The 21145-nt window shown below is 40.4% G+C and overlaps 1 protein-coding gene across 2 annotated transcripts in view; it reads right to left on the bottom strand.

Moving 5' to 3' along the window:
* Window positions 1-2025: 2025 nt before the first annotated feature.
* Window positions 2026-21145, bottom strand: part of ropn1l (rhophilin associated tail protein 1-like) — a 38000-nt gene continuing 18880 nt past the window's right edge. Inside the window, exons 7-9 of one of the 2 annotated variants that reach the window (XR_003716480.2) lie at window positions 11244-11419; window positions 7344-7488; window positions 2026-3013 (exon numbers count right to left, since the gene is read on the bottom strand). Coding sequence is in view for 1 of the 2 variants with exons in the window: in XM_028803423.2 (XP_028659256.1) it covers window positions 7413-7488; window positions 11244-11419 (252 nt within the window). In the remaining variant the exon portion in view is untranslated. Of the gene's footprint in view, window positions 3014-6140; window positions 7489-11243; window positions 11420-21145 lie in introns of those variants that run through there. The other variant, XM_028803423.2, reaches the window with a different exon arrangement.

The following is a 21145-nucleotide window of genomic DNA, read 5'->3' as shown; positions in this document are numbered from 1 at the left end:
ACATTATTTTAAAATTGCTTTTTCGTAGCTACTTTTTAGTTGTATCCCTATTAGACTACATGGGCACAGAATTATCATGTTCCTGTGGGTTCCCTACTAATCTCTACTATTCTCTGCTCTCTTTTCTGGTTTTCTGTGATGGCGATCTGCACCACCACCTGATCAAGATACCATGCTGCCCGCTGTGTTTATAGATTGAATGGCAGGTGTCCCAGATGTCCAGGTGGCCGTCGTCATCAAATTCTTCCATGTGAAGCCTGTAAACCAGGAGTGTCGAACTCCAGGCCTGGAGGGCTGCAGTGGCTGCAGGTTTTCATTCTAACCCTTTTTCTAATCAGTGACCAGTTTTCACTGCTAATTAACTTTTTTCCCCATCACTTTAATAGCCCTGTTAGAAGAGTTCAGCCCTCTGAATTGATTCCTTTCTTCATTAAATGACAGCCAAGCAGAAATGAGACCTGAAACGAGCCAACAGATGAGCAGCTAAACTGGAGCTTCAAACTCCAACCAATTTCACTCCAATCTTAATGAGAAGGCCATTCTTGCTGTTAATTAAACCCGTTATTTAATTCCGTGGCTTGTTGCTGCTCTCATTCTGCCACAGCACATATTTCGAAAACTGTTGTTTTTCTTTTTTTTCTAAGAGCAACTTCAAAATGTTTTGGTGACCTGAGAGATCAACCTTACCAAGACCATCACCTCTCTTTAATTTCAGATATTGTGTGATGGGCACAGGTGAGCTGGTCATGTGGTGGCTTATTTTGTGTCTCATTATTGTTTGGCTGCTAATTAAGGAAAAAGTAACAACTATGGGGCCTGAGTCGACTTAATTAACTCTTTGAGGGCTGAATATGTTTTCCAAAACACTCAGTTTTCTGAAAGGCACACAAGGCAATTGCTTCATACAGACAGTAAATCAACATAAAACGTCTCTTGCTGTGTGCTGTAGTTGCTGTCAGTGCCTGTTCACGGTTTCTGGCAGCAGCGTTTGCGTGGGCCCAGCGGTGGCAGTCGCAGTGTGTCTCAATCTGGTTTGTACCTCGTGTCATCGTAAGTAGCGGTCCTCCCAGGTGAACTTTGCCGTCGGCGCCACGATCAGCTGATGCTGGTACCTCACTTTTGTTTTCGATCTCTAACTCCAGATCACTTGCATCAAAATCGGAGTCTGAGAAGTCCGATTTCAAAGATAGTACATAAAAACATCATCCATGGAGTATTTTGCTTTGCCCATTCGCTTTGGTCTCTCTTGCCATTTTAGAGGTGCTTTGCTGTTTGCTTCTCCTGCACGCGCAGGGAACCGAGGTCAAATCACGGAAGCAAACTTTCCTTCTAGCAAAGATAGTCAAACTAAAAACATAACAGCGAGTTTTGTCGCAGGTTACAGCTGATTACCGTCCTCTACCCCTGAATTTTGACAAAAGTCGACATCCACCCTGAAAAAGTTAAAAGAAGTAATTGGCAGCAAAAACTGGTCACTAATTAAGAAGATGGTAAGAATGAAAACCTGCAGCCACTGCGGCACTCGAGGCCTAGAGTTCGCCACCCCTGCTGTAAACCATAAGGACTGATTTAGAACATCTACGTTAGTTAGAATGCCCAGCTGGACGGTCTTTTGGTCTTGGAACCCCTGCAGCCTCCTTGCCATCCCACCTTATCTTTTTTTTTTGTCATATACTGAATAATATTGTTCCCTAATCTTATTTTTTATATTAACTTCCTTTATATTTCATCTTGTAAAGCATTTTGAGCTGCATTGTTTGTTGTACCAGTGACCAAATAGAGCATTATGGGTCACCAATCTGGGAGTGATGAGCTGTATCTACAGACCTGGACCAGCCAATGTCTGAACAGAGGCGTAAATTGGTCTCGGCCCCCCTCGTACCTGTAGGTCATTATCTAACCTGGTAGACGGGGTGTATGGACAATGGTGTAAGATTGTATTCATAAAAATATTAAAACATGCTAAGCAAGTGTCTTTTATTAAGCCCACAACTAACTTCAAAATAAAACAAACAAGAAACACTGTCCCATTCCCCAAGGAGTTATAGAAAAAGTTTATTGTGTAACATAATTATGGAAGCTAGAAAACACTGAAAGGTCATTAATAAGTTATTTTAAAGTCCGCATATGCAACGTGCATAAAGCAAAATTATAAGCAAGTAATTCACTTTTACTGCAAGCCCACCGTACCACTGAGAATTTAAGCTGCTGAGCAACTTTATGTAAAATCAGAGGCACTCCAGCGACTAACCGTTACGCACATTATTCACAATTTAATATTCCCTATACACACTCATTAATATATACACATGGCTTTTAAATTTTATATTATCACAAGTGATGACATTATCTTCAAATTTATGCCAATAGGTGCACATGTAAATTCTCCATTTTTTTTTTTTTTTTAAGTTTCTTTATCTTTATTTTTATTTTCAACCAAAGCACTGCCCCGCTAGGTTTATTATGTTAAATATTTACAGAGCTGATAAGAATCCCACCAAGAGATATTAAAAATAAATAAACTTCATTATTGCTAATTATCTCTCCTGGGGGTGATTACAAAGCCTTTTCTCATTCCGACACCAAATTCATATATATATATATTTATACTAATGACTGTTCCTAACAAAGAAACTTACTGTGCCTGGGAAAAGTAAAACAAAACCAATTAAAAGCAGACATCTGATCAAATTAATACACGAGAGCCGGCATTCTTCAGGCTGAACTTGAGCGTCACCTTCATTAAACACGACATAATATGTAAGACACGGCAAGATTATCACAGACCTGTATGTAAAAAGCCTTAGGATACTGCGTGGGCACGTGTGCCATTTTGATAATACGCATACAGAAGACACTAAAGCAACACCACCTAACAGCACAAACTGTTAAAGAAGAGAATGTACAAGTGTTATGACTGAACACAATTTTCACAAGTTCTTGTGCACAGACAAATGAGCGCAGTGACAAATGAGCACGGCTAATGGCGGACTCTCTCCATCTCGAGCAGATGCTGTGGAGAAAAAGGCAGAAATTCAATTTAGTACAAAAATGACAAATCCCTTGCACGTTAAAATATTAGCTTTAACTTTTCTGCCACGTAATGACATTCTCACCGCTTCTGAAGAGCTTGTGGATCTTTTTAATCAAAAAGCATATTACAAAAGAGACAGGAAATGCGATTTTTATACCAGTGCATTAATGTCTTCAACGTAACGTCTTTGCTTACTGCATTATACAAGATCAACGTGGAACAAGTGAGCCTAATCCCTGACATGCAAAAGGAAATGGAATCTGTGTTTTCTGCCAGTATCCGAACGTCTTAAAGGTACTGCCTTGTTTGTGACCCATATGAGTGAGCCTACATCTTTAAGAATGCTGCACATGCAAAAGGAAACAGGAAACACTTTTTAGGTCATCTTAAAGGTCATGTCTTTGTGCACAGACTTGTATATGAACAGTGTGTAATAAATGAGATGACCCCATGCTAAGATATTGCCAAGAGTACGGCGCAGTTTGAAGCAGGAGGACAGCCTGAGAAAATGAGAATGGCACTACTGCACACTTCTGGAGCTCTACAATTGAGGAGCTCCGCCGATCAGCCAATCACCTTATATGTTTAAATCACATGATTTATACAGCAGAAACTCCGAGAGGGCCCTCTCTGCGATCCACAGCACTTCACGACAGTCGCTCTATCTGAGAGAAAGTTCTCCTCTGCAACATATCTACTACACAACACGCCTACAATAGCTGTCATTACTCACAAGGCAGATAAGCCTTCCCTAACCCTAATCTTAACCACAGATGTTTTAATGACAACAAATTGTGATATTCACCTTGAAATTAGCATGGTGAGAAAGACACAAATGACTGGGTGTATCGTGCTACTTCATCGACATATAATGCAAAGGCCACTAAACGTCATTAGATGTATGCAATTTGTTTGGCTCTTCAATAGAGGTCTACAGACAGACTCTCTAGCAGCTTTTCTTACAGCCGTGAATTACAGTTGAACTAAACGAGAAAGGGTCGTGAACGGCTTGCAGAAAGTCTTGTGATGGATTGCGGCTTGAACAACTGAAACAAACCCCCTAGATGGCTGTTCTTCCAAGATAACCCCCAAACGATGGTCGGCAGCGATTCTCTAAGGGGAACTTTCCCATCCCTTGGAGACTGATGGACGGAAAATTTTCTAAGGGAGAAGACAAAGTTCGGCAGAGTTTCTCCTATGGTGTGAACCCGGCCTCGGACAGCAATTGACGGCAGTTCTACCAAGGAGCCTAGGACAACATCCATCCATTATCCAACCCGCTATTTCCTAACTACAGGGTCACGGGAGTCTGCTGGAGCCAATCCCAGCCAACACAGGGCGCAAGGCAGGAAACAAACCCCGGGCAGGGCGCCAGCCCACCGCAGGGCACACACACACACATCTATTTAGAATTGGCAATGTGGGAGGAAGCCGGAGTACCCACATGAGAGACCCAGGTCTCCCAACTGTGAGGCAGCAGCGCTACCACTGCACCACCCCCTGGGACAACAATAAATAGAAATTCTCCAAGGGGAAAAGGGACGATGATTGGTCACTGTTTACAGAGTTTACAGAACAGTACTTTTACGATGTTATTATACTGACAGACAACACCGATTCCACTTCCTTTTTGTGTGTCAAGGGCTGAGCTCACTTGTCTGACACAAAGCACAAACATTACCTTGAAGAAATTACGCAACAGGCAAAATTGCATCACAAGAACAAATAGTTTAAGAACTACTGCTTTATAGGAAAAAATACCTGGTATCAAATCCATTTAAATAGCAAAGTGGTATCAAGCGTTTAGAGTGGTGCATCTGTGAGCACAACTTTATTATTAATGCATGTGTTATTTGTTAAAAAAACACGTTTCAAAGTGCATACAAATTCATTTTGAGGAGATCTACCAAAACCTTCCCATTGTTTATCATAACCCGAGACGGATTTTTGGCCACGTCACCCACTCCTACATCCAAATCAATATGTATCTACTGTAGCTTATTCGCTGCCTGTTAATACCAACATATGGATGGGTGCCGCTTTTAGACTAGTGAAAGACTGCACAGCACAAGTATCCTTTTATTTAAAAGGATTTGGGGTCATTTGTGTTGTGTAGTGTTTCTCCTCACGTCATACGTTTTGTCATACTACGAGGGACTTTCAAAAAGTTTCCGCACTTTTATATTTTCGTTGGAAATGGCGAAGGCAGGAGGAGTAGTAATTGGGCATTAAAAAGTTGGTACGACGCTGGGAAAATTGCATCGCCAAAGAAGGTGACGATGTAGAAAAATGATGCCATTTGTTTTTGAAATTCTTAATAAATAGAGTTAGAAAGAGTGCAGAAACTTTTTGACTGTCCCTCGTACATATATATATACACATTACATGTATATTATTTATAAAAATAAAAAAGGGCCCCAAGGGAATTACTAGTCTGTGTACTTTTGTCACTGCATGTTTGTTTGCTGGATGCATTTTTCACCTTATGCTTTTGCCAGCTCTTTTTTGTTGTGCCACTTTGAAATCCGTAATCAGATGCTGTCTCATTACACTTCAATAAAATGTGAAATGTCTCATCTCAGTATGTTAAACTTATTTGAAAGGACACATACACTGAAACATTGGGTACATTATCATTTGCACAAATAAACCAAGATCTAGGATTAGCTATAAATTTCAGACATTTATTTTAAAATTAAATACAATTTTAAAATTTATTACAATTTTAAATTTGTTTTTGTGTTTTTACATTTAATAATTCAAAGCTCTTTATATTGTGTGCTTACCATAGAGATAGCTGTTCAAGTTCTCTACTTGGCTGGGGGTCAGAGTAGCAAGATCAACAGCATCGCAGTTTAATTTTGTTTGTAGGATAAGAAAAATGGCCCCCGTAGACCACCAATGCACAGGGGTATGAAACTGAGCGTTTTCTTAACCTTTTCTTAATTAAGCACCCTGCTTCTCCATTTCATGTGCTCAGTATGTTGGATTAAAAGAGGTTTGTCTCTGTGGTGTCTCTGCTTTCCCTTTTTCTACAGGTTTGAAATATTTATTATATATATATTACTAAAGATGTTTTCCATCATAAGGTAACATTCTCAAACGTGCTTATTCCAGTTCAGGGTCAATCCCAGAAGCATCGAGCGCAAGGCAGGTGTAAAGCCTGGATAGGGCAGCATTTCAAAGTACGGGTCCGATAGAAGAAACGTGTAGAGATGTGCAAGGGCCATGACTAAAGATGACATCCTTAATGATGCAGAAGTAGCCCCTGAAATTCAGCAAACTCACTCGACATAGCGGCAACGTGGTGTTACATGCACCAGTGTGAGCACATCAACTACTGGCTAGTCATTTGAAATAATTATTTCCTGAACATTTGAAAAAAACGTTATAAAAAACTGGAGCCTGTGATTGGTTGATGCCCAGTCCAGGGTTGTTTCCTGCTTTGGCCCAGCACCTCTGAAATTGGCTCCAACCTCCTGTAATGCCGAACTGAATTACGCTGGTTTGACGAGGAGATTTGACATTGCAAGGCCTTTCATAGGACTGCCACTCTGTCCAGGTCTGTTTCTCACCTTCTGGCCCTCCACAACCCTGAACTGGATTAAGCACATTTGAGAATGTTACCTTATGATGGAAAACATCTTTAGTAATAGCACCAAAAAAAACGTTACACAAATCAGTGTGCTAAACATGTAAAGACATTTTGAGAACCAACATCCAATACAGAAAGTAACAGGGGCAGCACAAGAATGTGACAATCACTGGGGTGTTTTGGGAGATGTACAAGGTGCCGGGACAGTGTGGTACATTAAATGTAGTTTGAGTGGCGATGGACAACAGGTTGATGCCTCATCGTGTGTTTTGCCATTAGGACATACACTGAATCCAAATCAGTAACGGCAGTGTAAAGAAGATTGTGTTTTAAATTAAATGCACCTTGGCAAGTACAGTAAGAATTCCTTCTATTAGTAGTGCTATTTTAAAGTGGTTTACGTTAGCTTTCAGTCTACTGGTAGAGTGAAGGACTTGTTTGATGGGTGATCAAGAACTGTAAGAATGCCAGAACATATCAAAAGGGTGAGAGACGGGCTGTAGAGCAGAGCCCTCCATGTTCAGCATGAACATTTCAGACTGCCAGATAAACTGCATTGATTCATTTTTTGAGTACTTCATTTCTTCTCTAATTCAATGTACCCATTCATTTATCCTGTCATAAATCATCACATCCTCTTGCTGCACCCGTTATTTTAACCAGAAAATAACATTTGTGTCCGACAAAAGCTTGTTTGAAAGGAAAAACCAGCACCTCAGTGGTCAAGTAGTGGAGTTTGACAACCATGATCAACCGTAATATTTGCATATGTACAAAATAAAGTCATTCTGTCTCCTTTATGTCTGCAGGTTTCGTTCCCATGAAGTTTCTGGGTTGAACCATTCCATTTTGTCGATCCCTGTGGAAGAAAAAAGAAAAATAAGTTCACATTTAGCACGCCTTGTCCTATTTTTGTCTTAACTCATACCTAAGCCTACCATGATAGGTGAATGTTGGTTTTGCTGGTTGGGTCATATTCTGAAAGTGCATTTGGTAAAGCTACTGTCATCTCTACAGAAACATCCTTTGTGAATTCCACTACTCAGGTAGTGGTGTGCGTTGGACACAAGCCCACAAATTGTTTATTTCAACATTTGAAGGTTGCAGCTCACTACTGAAGATCCCGGTCACTAACCTTACATACTGTACAGGTCTCAGGGCCGGGATGTACCTGATGCTTAGAATGCTTACTTGCACTTATCATGGCGGCCAGCACTCTTTTGATGAGTCTTCTGAACATATTGTCGGAAATTAACGCGACACGTTTGTGAGTTGCAGTACCAGCAAGAATTTAAGTGACGTGTGCGTTCAAGTTTTGGAACGTGACGTCAGCATCATTGCCTACTACCAACAAGGAAGCATGTCAGAACAGCTGGCATCAAATCGCCAGCTCTTTGAAAGTGAATGCCGAAATGTGGAAGACAAAATGGAGGAAAGCAAATTCGAGACAGACATGTCTGTGCAAAGTGGAAAATGCCAGAGAAAAGACGTGGGGATTCGACCATTGCATGATAACGCAGTGTGGCAGCAAGCTGCATTGCAGCTCCAACAAGATCAATGTGTGTGCTTCGATGATTGATGCAGTGATGCAAATCATCAAACTTAAATACTGACGTACAAAAGTATTCATGGTGCTTTTGTCATCCATTTCTCGCATGGGCAGTACAAGCGTAACATTTTCCCCATCGTAATGACGAGATACATTTAAAGGTCTCACATACCATCTTCTGTGTTGCTGTTGGTGTTGTTGTCTCTTTTTTTCTCCTTCGTAACAGCATCTCGCACTGCCACCTGGTGGAATCCTCCAGATTTACATAAAGTACGCACACAAGTATAACATAATGTGTAGCATCAAGTATATCCCGGCATTAGGGCCTTAGGGTTGTAGTACATAAAGCAGAATACTCAAAGAAAAGTCCACAGTCCTACAAAGAGAAAGTGCAGACGCCAAATACACAGCTACCTGGGCTGTAGTTTGGTTTTTAGAAGCGTATCGTTATGAAGTGCTATAGCTTTATGGGGGTCAGTGCTACACCTGTAATGAGAGGTCTACTCACACTTTAAACGTTTTTACTAAATTCCTGTAGAAATCTTCAGCCAGGACTAAAACATAATTTCTATATTGTATGTTTATATAAAGATCTACTGTTTGTCCATTCAAATATGTCAAAAAAAAAGTCAAACATTTGCATGGCAGCTTGGAATTCAGGCTAACCACTGTGTCACCATGTGACCATTAATTTTAAAAAAATTGACGGGAACAGGCATTGCTTTTTAGTTTCTTTGGACTTCTTGCCCAATTAAAAAAGAAAAATTCACAAACAATTATGAAGAGCATACTTTCAAAATGAGTATGCTGCACATTGCTCATGTTATCATGCAATAAACACGAAAGAGTCATTTTTTGTCACGCCTGAAATATCACAGAAAGCTAAACTATTCTGGGGTCTCTATGGCCGAGCAGTGGTTAGCACTGCTGCCTCACAGAGTCCTCTAATCCATGTTAATGTCAGCCTGCCTTTCGCCCAAGTGTTTTCTGCCACGTACACTGTATGGATGGGCCAATCCCAGCTTCCTGCAATGCTGTTTTACCCCAGACAGCTTCAGAAAGATTTTTCTTTTGTTTCAATGTTTTTGCCACATCTCATATTAAACCAGCATATAAACAAAATCAAAATTATGGAGACGTTGTTACCTACAAGTACACAAATCTAGAATGTAATCTTAAGACTGGTCTTAGAAAAGACAAAAATCATGCTTGGATGCACAGGGTCATAAGAACATAAGAGGAGACCATTCAGTCCATCAAGCCCGTTTGTTTAGCTAATAGCTAAGCTGTTCCAAGTGCGTCAATCCACTGTTAAGTAACTGGTGAGATAAGGCCGCATAGAGGGCAGCAATGCTATCTCACAGCTCCAGACTCCTGCATTCAGGTCTCTGGTTGGCTCCATCTTTGTGGAATTTGCACATTCTCCTCATGCCTGTGTGGGTTTTCCTCAGGTTCACCAGTTTTCCTTCTACATCCCAAGTTCAATTCTATATCTTCTGAGGTATTTGGACACATCATCAATGACGTAACCTGGGGTCGAGGTGTCTTGGGCCTTTCAACCACAGCTCATCAGACACTAGCCTGTATCTGAGTAGCACTCGCACTCACACTCCACAGCTCACTCCTCCTGATCTATAGCTAGCAGTTGTTCTTAAACCTTTTTTCTCAAGACCCACATTTGCTATTAATGTGTCTTTGATGCCAAAATCATCGTCAAAACGACAGAAAAAGTTATCCCCAGGATCCCCCTCGGAAAATCACCGCCGATTATTATCAATCCCTTGGAAAAATCGCCAACGCAAGTCATAGTGGAGCAATGGTATTTGTGTAAACTGCCCACGACAACCCATCACAAGACACTCCACAAACCACACGTGACCCTGCAATACCCAACGTCAGACAACACACAACCCCAAAACTGGTTGTAACCCATAGTTTAAGAACCAATGATCTAGAGGAACGTGCAAGTTAGATTAAATGGCACATTACCCAGTGCGAGTGTGTGGACCAGGTAGTGGTATAGTACCCCATCCAAGGCTGATTCCTACCTTGAACCTGATACTGTCACAGCCGGCCGGGTGCAGTCACCACAACCCAGAATTTGATAAAGTGTGTTTGAAAATTGATCGATTAATTAATTAAAGGATAAGTGCTAGAATCAAGCTCAAAGAAAAAGGCTGGGCATTCAATACATAATAATTTTAATAAAAAAAAAAACTAGCTATGTTACCTGACAGGTAACAGAATAAATGTTAAAATATTTGATATCTCTTGTCTTGCGTGTACCCTCAATATTCATCCATATCCTTTCTTCAGTGTTCTTGTGTGCCTAAGCGCTTCCTCTGTCAATCGCATGCCTGTAAAGCCGGCTTCTCAGACTGTCATTTTGAAGTACCTTGATCACCTCCTGTCGTCTTTTTGACTACCACCCGTACCCACTGTGAAAACATCATTCGTATTTTTGTAAATACTTTCTGTCTTTGAAGGCGACTCTCACCATTTCTCTTATGCCTGTTCTTGGTATTCTTGTATGTGTCAGCCTCTCTTGTTTGGTGTTTCCTGTCTCGATCGTGTTTGTATGAGCAACCAAAGTGAAAGTGACCACTTAGACCAAAGCCAAACTGACCAATCAGATTCCTTGGATGGACACACTCAAGACAGTAGGGTTTTATTATATATGTAGTAAATTGTTGAACATTTAGTATGAAGTGCACACAGTTCAAGTGTTACTGAATGCCCCTTTGGGGTTACCCTTACTACCTGCGGGAATAAGAAAACTAGGTATTGTGGAGTAAACTGGACAGCCACAGAATGAAAGAAAGGGTTCAACTATAATTGAGCAGATTTTCTGCAAAGCCGCCCCCATAGCTTGTAATAAGACATGAGCACCTTTACAAGAGTAAGGACAACCCACTCCATTCTGACCCTTACCGATTATCTGTGCCATTCATTACACAGTCCAACATTTTTCTAAAATCAAACCATTTGCCAAAGGCATCAGTTGAAAACAAACAGGAAAACATTTTTCAGCATCCCTATGCAAAACAAATAAATATCACACTCACACATCTTCCTTAATGTTGCTGAGGAAACTTGCAATCTCAGCCTCCGAGATCTCCCCATCCAGATGAGCCAGGTATGTGTAGATACTCTGGAAGGTTTCATAGGGAATGCGAGCGGCTCCTCCCTCAGGATCAGAAGTAAGGATTTCACAAGCATGCTTCAGTGCGCTGGTGATAGTCTGAAAGGGAAAAAAAAGTCAGATTTGAACATTTAAGATTTGGAGGAGAAAAGGAAGTAAATGGGAATGGGCTCATCGGCCCCGTCCTTAAACAATAAATGACAATTATGGTGGATTGCCGGCTTCCTATTCCGGCCCTCACCCCCAGGCCGCCAGGAGGAGCTCTCCCGACAGCATGGACGTGCCCCGAATTCCAGCAGGGCCTCATGGACTATGTAGTTTTTATACACAGTCCTGCTGGATACCTTGGGGACCACTAGGAGTCACTGTCGGGAAGCCCGTGGACTCATATGTGCCCTATAACCTGGAAGTACGTTCTGGTCACGTGAGCGGGAGAGATGACGTGCTTCCAGGTTGAAGATAAGGACTGTTTACCCTGACCCGGAAGGAATAAGGAACTGTGGACTGTTGGGCAGGAACACCTCCGGGTCAGGGTGTATAAAAGGACTCTGGGAAAGCCCAGTACACTGAGCTGAGCTGGGAGGTAGGGTGGCGAAGTGTCTGGGAGAGGAGGATTGGTATTGTGAGTAGAGAGTTGATTTATATGAGTAGTGTGGAGTGGAGGGTGCTTGGTGCACTGTACTATTGTACAATAAAGAGGAATTGTACTATTACCTGGTGTTTGGAGTGGTATTTGAGGGTTCAAGAGGTGGACAATAGCCTTTACTGCTACACAATGGAACAGGTTGTAGCCTACTTGAATGTGTTTAGGAACAAAAGAGAGACAATCTGGTGAAGTGCTTAAAGGAATACCCACCCAAAAATATTTTATTTGTTACTTACACCATGTACTGTGGTTTGTAGTGATGGCCAAGAATAATTTGAATCTTATGTTTTTGTGGAGAACAGACATAAAAAGGTTTTGATAGAATTCACATGTCATGTTATTTTTTGCTAAAATATTGCTAAATAAATAAAGTAGTCCACAGACAGGAAAGCTCTGCACATGGGATTGTGCTTTTGAATGGCCTAACTAAACTTTGGGTTTTTTCCTTCTTTTTAGTTGCTTTAGCTCTTGTTTTCCTGATTTTATTGATGGTCCAAATTTCAGACCTGTAACAACATACAAAGCCCTCTTTGATAGTGGCAGTGCAGCGACAGCACATGTCACATTACCGTCAGCTCGCAGACGGGCACTAACGCCGGCAACAACGTGAAGGCACTCAAGCATGTGATACAAAAAATAATGATAAAGAATTGTAAGAATGAAACGAGAGTTAAAAAAAACAAACAAACAAAAAAACTAAAATATCCTGCAATATTTATTCTAAATCAAGTCCATAACTAGTAGTATTTGTTATGTGAAAAACAACAATAGCTACAACATCAATGCAGGAAAAAATGAATACCAGAAATCAGAACATATACTGTTGAAGTGTAATACTCATTTTTGATGATTTATTCGTCCAAAACACTTAAATTCTTATCATATAATCGAATACTAAGAACTAAACAGCACCTACATTCTGAATATTCTTTTCATTATTAAAGAATATGACCTGCGGACAGGCTTACTTTATTTTTGGTAGTCTGGCATAAAGTGAAAACAAATAATTATTTCAATGAACTATTAATTCACTATTAATATTAAATTTACATGCAGTGTGTCATATTGAGTTGTATTATCGTGAAATCAGTGAGTCTTACCAGGAACATTTATTGGGTTCATCTACTCACGCCCATGCACACAGAAGCATACATACACATAGCGATCCTAGCCAGACAAAGTCTTAAGTGGGGCCAATTGCCAGTCATTCTGCAATATTCTATGTAGGACATGGCTACACACGCGTACATATAGAGATCACAGCCAGACAAAGTCTCGAGTGCAAGTCACTCTGCAATATTCTGCATTAGATTCTTTATATAAGGTTTCACTATCACCAGTTCAAACAAACATGGAGGTGTCATCACCACAAAAAGTGCAACTCTTTTGGTTACATGCTACTTAATAACAAAACTATCTCTTACTTTTACCACAGTTGTTCTGATTATTGAGGAGTGACCTCAGTAGCCTTGATAAAACCTGTTAATAAGACAGTAGCTTGCTATCCATTTATTATTTCAATCACTCTAAATAAAAGACAAAGTATACAGAATATAAATAGCAATGTGGTATTAATGTTATAACAAGACCAAATAGAAGAAAGTCTGGATATAAACAATCTTAGAAACGTTGACTGAAAATCAGAAGTGTCAAAGGGTTAATGTCATGGGCAGCTTTTGGTGTAGCAATCAGCACTGTTCATAGCTGTGTTTTATGAAATCCAAATCAGATGATCCTACAATATGTCTCTCGATCTCTGACATCAAACTTCTTTTGTTGTTTCGTCTCCTTTAGCTTGTCATATTTATATTAAAATGCACACGTGGGGTTTTGGGACATGTGACGTTACATACATTTGATTGGTTATCTCATCCTGTTTTTTCAGTACCTCTCCACTCCTTCCTTTCCCAGGATGTAAACTAATTGGCAATTCCTAGTCCTACAGCATCCATCCACTCGCAGGTTATAAATGAATTAAAACAGGTTCTGTGGCATCTGTGCTTCTTAGTAATTGAAAAAGAAAGTGACTGGAACAAATTCATAAATTACTGATGCAATACAAAAAGATGCTTGCAATGCCTATAATTAAAGTCCTGCAAATTTGGTTCATCCTGGTTTGTTTGAGCAGAATAATTAAAATGTAATATGAACAGTTTGGAGCTGAAAAATGAAGAATTTCCACACAAGGACAACAGTATATTAGGCAGACCAGCATTGGAGTGTTGGAGTGAGCAAAACGAGTGACCTTAGTGACTTTGAAAGTTGGAGGATAGCTGGCACTCGGCTTGTCCCTAACAGTGGTTGTCTTGAGCTTTTCACACACAGCCGTTTTGAAGGTTGACCAAGAATGGTGTGAAATGCAAAGAAAGTACTGCAGTAGACAAATTTGCGATTGAAAACAGCTTGTGGATCAGAGGAATCAAATGAGAATGGCGAGAAACACACACAAGTCTTGGAAAATCACATCTTAATTTAACATTAATATGCAGACTGCCATCTAAGAATACACCACTCATCGGACTTTATCTTAATTGGACTACAACACAGAAGACTGCATCATGTGCCAATGATGGCAGCAAAAAAAAAGACTGCAAAAAGTTGCTTTGTTAGGTGAATCCAGGTTCCTTTTGCATCGTGGTGATCAAAGGATAACAACAGGAGTCTATAGAGACATCCTGGCTTGGCATCAACCGTAGAAGACCAGTGTTGGCAATGCGATGGAGTGGGGGAAGGTTTTCCAGGCACACACTCGGATACTCACTGAAAAATGTCTGAACAGCAAGATAGATCTGAACATCATTGCTGACCAAGTTCATTCTTTCATGGCTGCAGCTTATCCAGACAAGAAAGGACAGACCAGCATGATAATGCAGCAGGTCATAAGGCATGGCTCATCACTAAATGACTCAAGGCACATGACAGCGATGTTTCATTGCTTCAGTGACCTGTACAGCCTCTGGATCCCCATGCTATCAAGCAATTTTAGGGTGAGGTGAAAAAAGCTGATCGCAGGAGTCGTCCTACCTGCTGCAACAATGCAATGCAGTAATTTCTAAGTGACAGATGTCACCAATCCTGTTCATACTTTTTATAGACAGAATTCCTAGGCGCAACCAATGGGTGAAAGGGATCTAGGCGGGTGACCTGAGGATCATGTTTCTGCTTTTGACAAATGATGGTGACCTCAGGTGCACACTGGAGTGGTTTGTGGTCGATTGTGAAGTGGCCAGGATGAGAATCAGCACCTCCTAGTCTAAGGCTGTGGTTCTCAGCTGGAAAACGGTGGAGTGTCCCGTCCAGGTTGGAGATGAGGTGCTATCTGAGGCAGAGAAATTTAAGTATCTTGAGAGCTTGTTCAAAAACTGAGGGAAGAATTGACCGAGAATTTGAGAAGTGGATTGGATCAGCATCAGAAATCATGCAGACTTTGTACTGGTCACTTGTGGTGAAGGGAGAGCTGAGCCAAAAGGCAGAGTTGTCAGTTTACTGGTTGATCACCTATGACCATGAGCCTTGGGTAGTGACTAAAAGAACTACATTTCAGAAACAAGCTGTGGATATGAGTTTTCAGGGTGTCTAGGCTCAGCCACAGACTTAGGGTGATGACAGCTGGCATTCAGGAAGAGCTCAAGGTAGAGCCTCTGTGATCCTCTGCATCAAAAAGAGGCACTTGAGCAGCAGTTGTTTGGGCATCTGATTAGGATATCTCCTGGAGTTTGTAGCATGTCCTACCAGGAAGAGACCTTGGGGCACACCTACAATATCCCAGAAAGCTTTTATCTCCCAGCTGGCCTGGGAAAAACTTAGTATCCCCAGGAAGGATTTATGCAGAAAGAGGACATCTGGGCATCTTTACTTAGACTGCTGCCCCTGTGACCCAGACTGGATGCGCAGTAGAAGATGGATGGATGGACAACATTCCTGAGCAACATATACAGCTTCTTGTCAAATCTATACCCAATGAACTGATGCTGCTCTGAAGACCAAAGGAGGCCTACCTAATAACATGGCAATGCAGTGTATAATAAATTACTGAATGAGCTATATTTTAAGCTATAAAAACCTGAATAAATGTTCTGCTGCTGGCAGTTCCCCGCATGCAAGATCAATTCTTTAGCTTTATTACCTGGCAGCGCTGTCTGAAAGACAAGGAAACACAAACAGTGTCAAGAATGAAAAGATATCCAAATCCTTTTATTAAAACCCAATGAGTCATAATCATTTTCAGGGAGTTAATCCTTGCTAATTGACCATGGATTAGAACTGAAGACAAAATCAAAAGCTAAATTGCTGTTCTAATTAGAATGATTTCACACTACCAACAAATGCACCAACATAAGTGCTAATTATTTTGTATTAAAGCAACTTTTGGCTCTCTTTTAGATGACAGCAGGTTCATAAATGAAAAGCAACCAAACTTTTTCAAACAAAATGAGTGCTGATAAGTACAGAGGATGCATTAAGTTAAACGTGTCACATTAATAACAAGGTTCTCTCTTGACAACTGAATTGTTTGGCTTTTATTAAGGAATAAATGAGAAGGATCAATTTAATTATTTCAGTTTACTTTCAAAATGGAAAAATCATTATCTTCAGTTTTGCTTGGAATACATTAAATCATATTTCATTTTTTTGTTGCAGTCTGTTATCACCAAATTAAAAAAAGTCTTCTACCTACAAATGGGCAGAACAGGCGGCACAGTAAAGGCAGAGCAGATTTACAAGCTGGCTTGTATATAGCAAGGGCTCCAGTCGCCATCTAGTGGTTGATTATAATAATGATTCTGCTTCTACTGAACATATACAATTCATTAAAAAAATGAAAAATGAGTGGTCTCCCCTAGACTTTCTTGTATACTCAGATATGTGGATCGATATTTGAAGAGTAAACTGCAAGACCATTATTATATCTTTATATTATGTACATTAAAAAAACCATCTACAACAAATCAAATCAATAATATATCGAACAATTATTATGATAGTAAAGTTGAATAAATCAGACTCTGCAGCTGCATGAAAAAAATATTTGCCATGATAATTTTATTTTGGTGAACAATTCAGGTAAATTACCACTTTCAGTATGCAGGAGTGGGTGAAGCGTTACAAGAGACTTTAGTAATGAGTGCAATGTAATACTTGTACACAAAATTTTGTTTACATAAAGCAAAAACGCTCTCAAATATATATATGCTAGACATTAAGCCCGTTACAATAACGGACGCTAGAACAGTAGTCCATAAACATTAGTAGGATCAGTCTATATTAAATGGCAAGGGACCTTTTACCTCATTAAACTTTTTCCGTAAAATGCCTGTAATTTTCCCTGACAGTAATATTGGCTTTGCTGTCCGTAATATGCGTCTAATTTTCTGTGACAACAGTGGGCAATCAGCAGATTCTCCCCAGCAACTGATGGAATGTGCGCAAAAATAAATCTACTTTTAAAAGTCATCGTATTGTAATATCATGAAAATTTGTATATTTAGGAAAACCCCTTCAACGACTGACACTTTACACTTTACCAGGCTAAGCTTCTTAATCGCAAATCTGACATCCTCAGAGTGAACACTTGCACAACAATGGGGAAGTTAATCTCCACGTCTCAGTACCCGATTGGATTTTTCGTGTTTTATGTTTTAGGTCTTACCTCATTTACTGAAATCCGATTGGATCGGCCGCGCGATATTTTATAGGTCCCGCCCTCTCTGTCTCGTTTGACGCGTCAGGCGGCCTTTGAAGCATCTGCTTTGAAGCATCACCCCATGCCCCGTGCATGCGCACTTCACCAGAAGACACACACACACGGACACTGGATGAATTAACATTTGAAAGTCAAACGGAATATTGTGATTATCTCGAAAACCGGTACATTTTTCGAAAAAATGCATAGAATGTGGTGCTTTATCATAATATGATGTGAAATTATCAAATATTTAATATTTTTGGGGAAACACTTCATATGCAATGGTAGTCGGAAGGTTGCCGGTTCAAATCCTGTAAACGCCAAAAGTGACTCTACTTCACTGGGCCTTGAGCAAGGCCCTTAACCTGCAATTTCTTCGTCCTGGGTATGACGTTAATCTGCATCCAGCCCAGCAAGTAGGCCCTCCAATCTGCAAGGAAAAACCTGGGAGTTGGTGGCAGAATTGGCACTCCAGCCACCATTCCATCTGAACAAGTGTGGTGCTGAGGTGTCTCCTGTTGAATGGCAGCACTAATCTGCACTGGTCCTAATCTGGGATCCTGAGTTGGTTCGTCATGTGGTGGGTGCCTCAATACACTGTATCAGTACGTGCTCCTAACCTATCTTAGTTGAAATCCTTAAGACATGTCGGAGACCAACAAGATACATCTCAGTTGAAAGGGCAGGAAAGTTGGTAGGGAATGAAAAAATGCACAAATGCTCACAATACTCCATTTTCGTGCAGAATATATGCCGCAGATTACCGTATTTTTCACTCCATAAAACGCACTTTTTTCCCCAAAAAGTGGGTGGAAATGTCTGTGCGTCTTATGGAGCAAATATTGCGTCACAGACCGTGATGTGTATTACCTGACCTGTCAGTGGTAGTGACAGCTGTTAGAAGAGAAAGTGGTAGGCCCACTAGAAACCCCTGGGGACGCTTAAATGTCCCACTTTACTGCTGAATCTCAGGGAGTCTGGTCAGTTGCCGTTCGCCTCTGTCCATCACCCGGGACCTGGGAGAGTGCAGAGAGCCGCCTGAAACTCCCAGCTACAAACGCTGACCTGTCGAATCAGCTGAGGCTAATAACGGGTATGAGTGTACTTTGCCAACTGCCAATTGTCTTTGACCCTGGGTGGGGTCTGTGCCAGTAGAACTGTCTCCAATCTCGTCTACCAACATACAGTTTCAGTGCACACCAGATTTCTGTGTGAGGAGGCCAGCAGTAACTGGGTGAGCAGCCATAAATGCTGAAGTTTGTAGTATATGAAGGGAGTTATGGTGGGGTCACTGTTCTAGTAGTAACACAGGCACTGAGGGGATGGACACGTGTAGGACAGAGAGGCTGTCGGTGCTTGTTGGAGGGAGTGGTGCGCTGTTGGAAGGATCGGTAGGCGGGCGCAGGCCTTCCTTTAGTTACCCCACGTGCCTACTCTGGCCTGTACCTGCTTCCCGTGCATGAGTGATTTCCCACGTGCAGACTACAGTGCTCATGTACCCAGTGTCTTTTTAAAAAAGTGTTCCTCTAAGGTCTAATTCACATAACCTTATCTGTTTACGGTATCCGAAAAAACATTGATGGCATCTGTGTTGCGTCCATTTGTTTTGCAGACCTATTGACTGCAGAAACAAAATACGGTCATATGAATAGTGTCCTCTTTATAAACTGTCCCCTATAAAGGTAAAACCTTACACGTGTCCCCCATAACAGTGTGTCAGCAGCAGATCCACCCACATTACAGTATGTCTGCAGCAGATCAGTGATTGTGAGCAACTGAAATTCATAAATTCTGACACTAGCGATGAGGAGGTCTTGAGGTTTCCAGAAAACTAGAAGAGTGCTTGAACCCTAAAGTCTCTCCTCATTTGTTAATGACAGTGATGATGGTTCTTAATACCACTGTTGACTTTACATGGCTGAAATATTATTCTGCTATATTTTATTAAACTAGGGGGCTTCGCCCCCTGCTCGCCCGTGTTTGGTTTTCCGGATACACACTTTTAAGATTTTTTTTTCTTTGAATTGTTGCTATTTCATTAGTTTCACTTTTATTTCAGAACTTCTGTAAAAACAGTATTTGTAATCTTGCGAGTCCCAATATGCTGAAACTTTTTAATGAGGTCAGGATAGGTTTCTCTGCTTGGAATTTCAGCACAGACAAAACGATCGACATCATCAGCAGTTAATAATTTTTTTTTTTTTTAACAAAGTAACAAATTAAGTAGAGTTCTGCATTGGACTCCTGTCTATAATGTCCTGCTATTTTCCTCTCACAGTTCCAAACGTACATGGGCTTACCAAGGTGATACCCCAGCTTTTGTCTAGGTTTTTGTACAAGGGCTAGACAGAATGTTTTTGACTCCTGGGGTAAATTTAGGTTTTTAAATAAGCAGACAGATAAATATATATACATTAACAAAGTAACCAATAAATGCATGTGCGGTAAACTCTGTTTTTGAAATTCTCAAGATTCTTTATTTGTCACATGCATAGTTATACAGGACAACACACAGTGAAATGCATCCTGATCTGCTTATCAAAAACTGTGCAAAGTTAGAAGAATATCAGTTAGATTAACAAAAAGTCATAGATTGAAAGATAACAGTATAGTAGAACATAATAAATAAGTAAAATTATGTGAATAAAGTAGAATTAAGTGTTAAGGTGTAATAGTGTAGTAATTATTGTGCAAAACCAAAGTTAGACTGGTGCATAATTAAATGAGGCAGTTTGTTTGTGCTACTGCGATCTTTACTTTTTTATATTTTCTAATTTTCCTACTTTCATATCCTTTAACTTTCTCCACATGTGTATAGCGCCGTTTTTTTTTTTTTTTTTGAGCCTTTCTAATTTCCCTGGTTTCATAGTCTCTAACCTGCTCTGCATGTGTTTAGTGTCAACGCTTGTAAATGTCTTTATTAAGTTCTACTTTCTTTTATTCATTGTCTTTTAATTCTGAGCCAGATTGGACCTGCTTTTTTTTTCCAATTCCACTTGTTCCGGGCTGATGATTACTTTCCTTATTTTCTCAATTTGAACCTCAATTATTCTTTTTTGCTCTTTTTTCTGTCCAACACATTTGAGTCTCTTTTCTCCGCGCTGCTTTCTTCTTTGCTTATATGTCGACATTTAATTTATAACGTACTGTACTGTCCTTATACACTTTATATGCGCTGAGAGCCCTAGATCTGTGTGTGCTCAAATCTTTCACAAGACTGAATGTTTTGCTGCCCGTGGTCTTATTGATATTAGTTGTAAGTAGGGCGTGTCTTTAGTCTCGCGGGTCTTTAAAATGTCTCCCGAGAAGATCACGTATCGTAGACTTGCTTTTTGCTTTCCAGGACAGGATTTCTTTTTATAATAGATAGATATATTAGTACACCAGTTGGTTCAGAATATTTTTTTGTTCTTCTTCTCTAAACCTAGGTGCGTCTTATGGAGCGAAAAATATGGTATATGTTTTTTTAAAAACACATTACACCGCTCCACAA

This window comes from Erpetoichthys calabaricus, chromosome 6 (genome assembly GCF_900747795.2).
Source record: "Erpetoichthys calabaricus chromosome 6, fErpCal1.3, whole genome shotgun sequence".
NCBI lineage: Eukaryota > Metazoa > Chordata > Cladistia > Polypteriformes > Polypteridae > Erpetoichthys > Erpetoichthys calabaricus.
The sequence above is the reverse complement of the archived record's forward strand: the minus strand, read 5'-3'. Positions and strand labels throughout refer to the sequence as shown.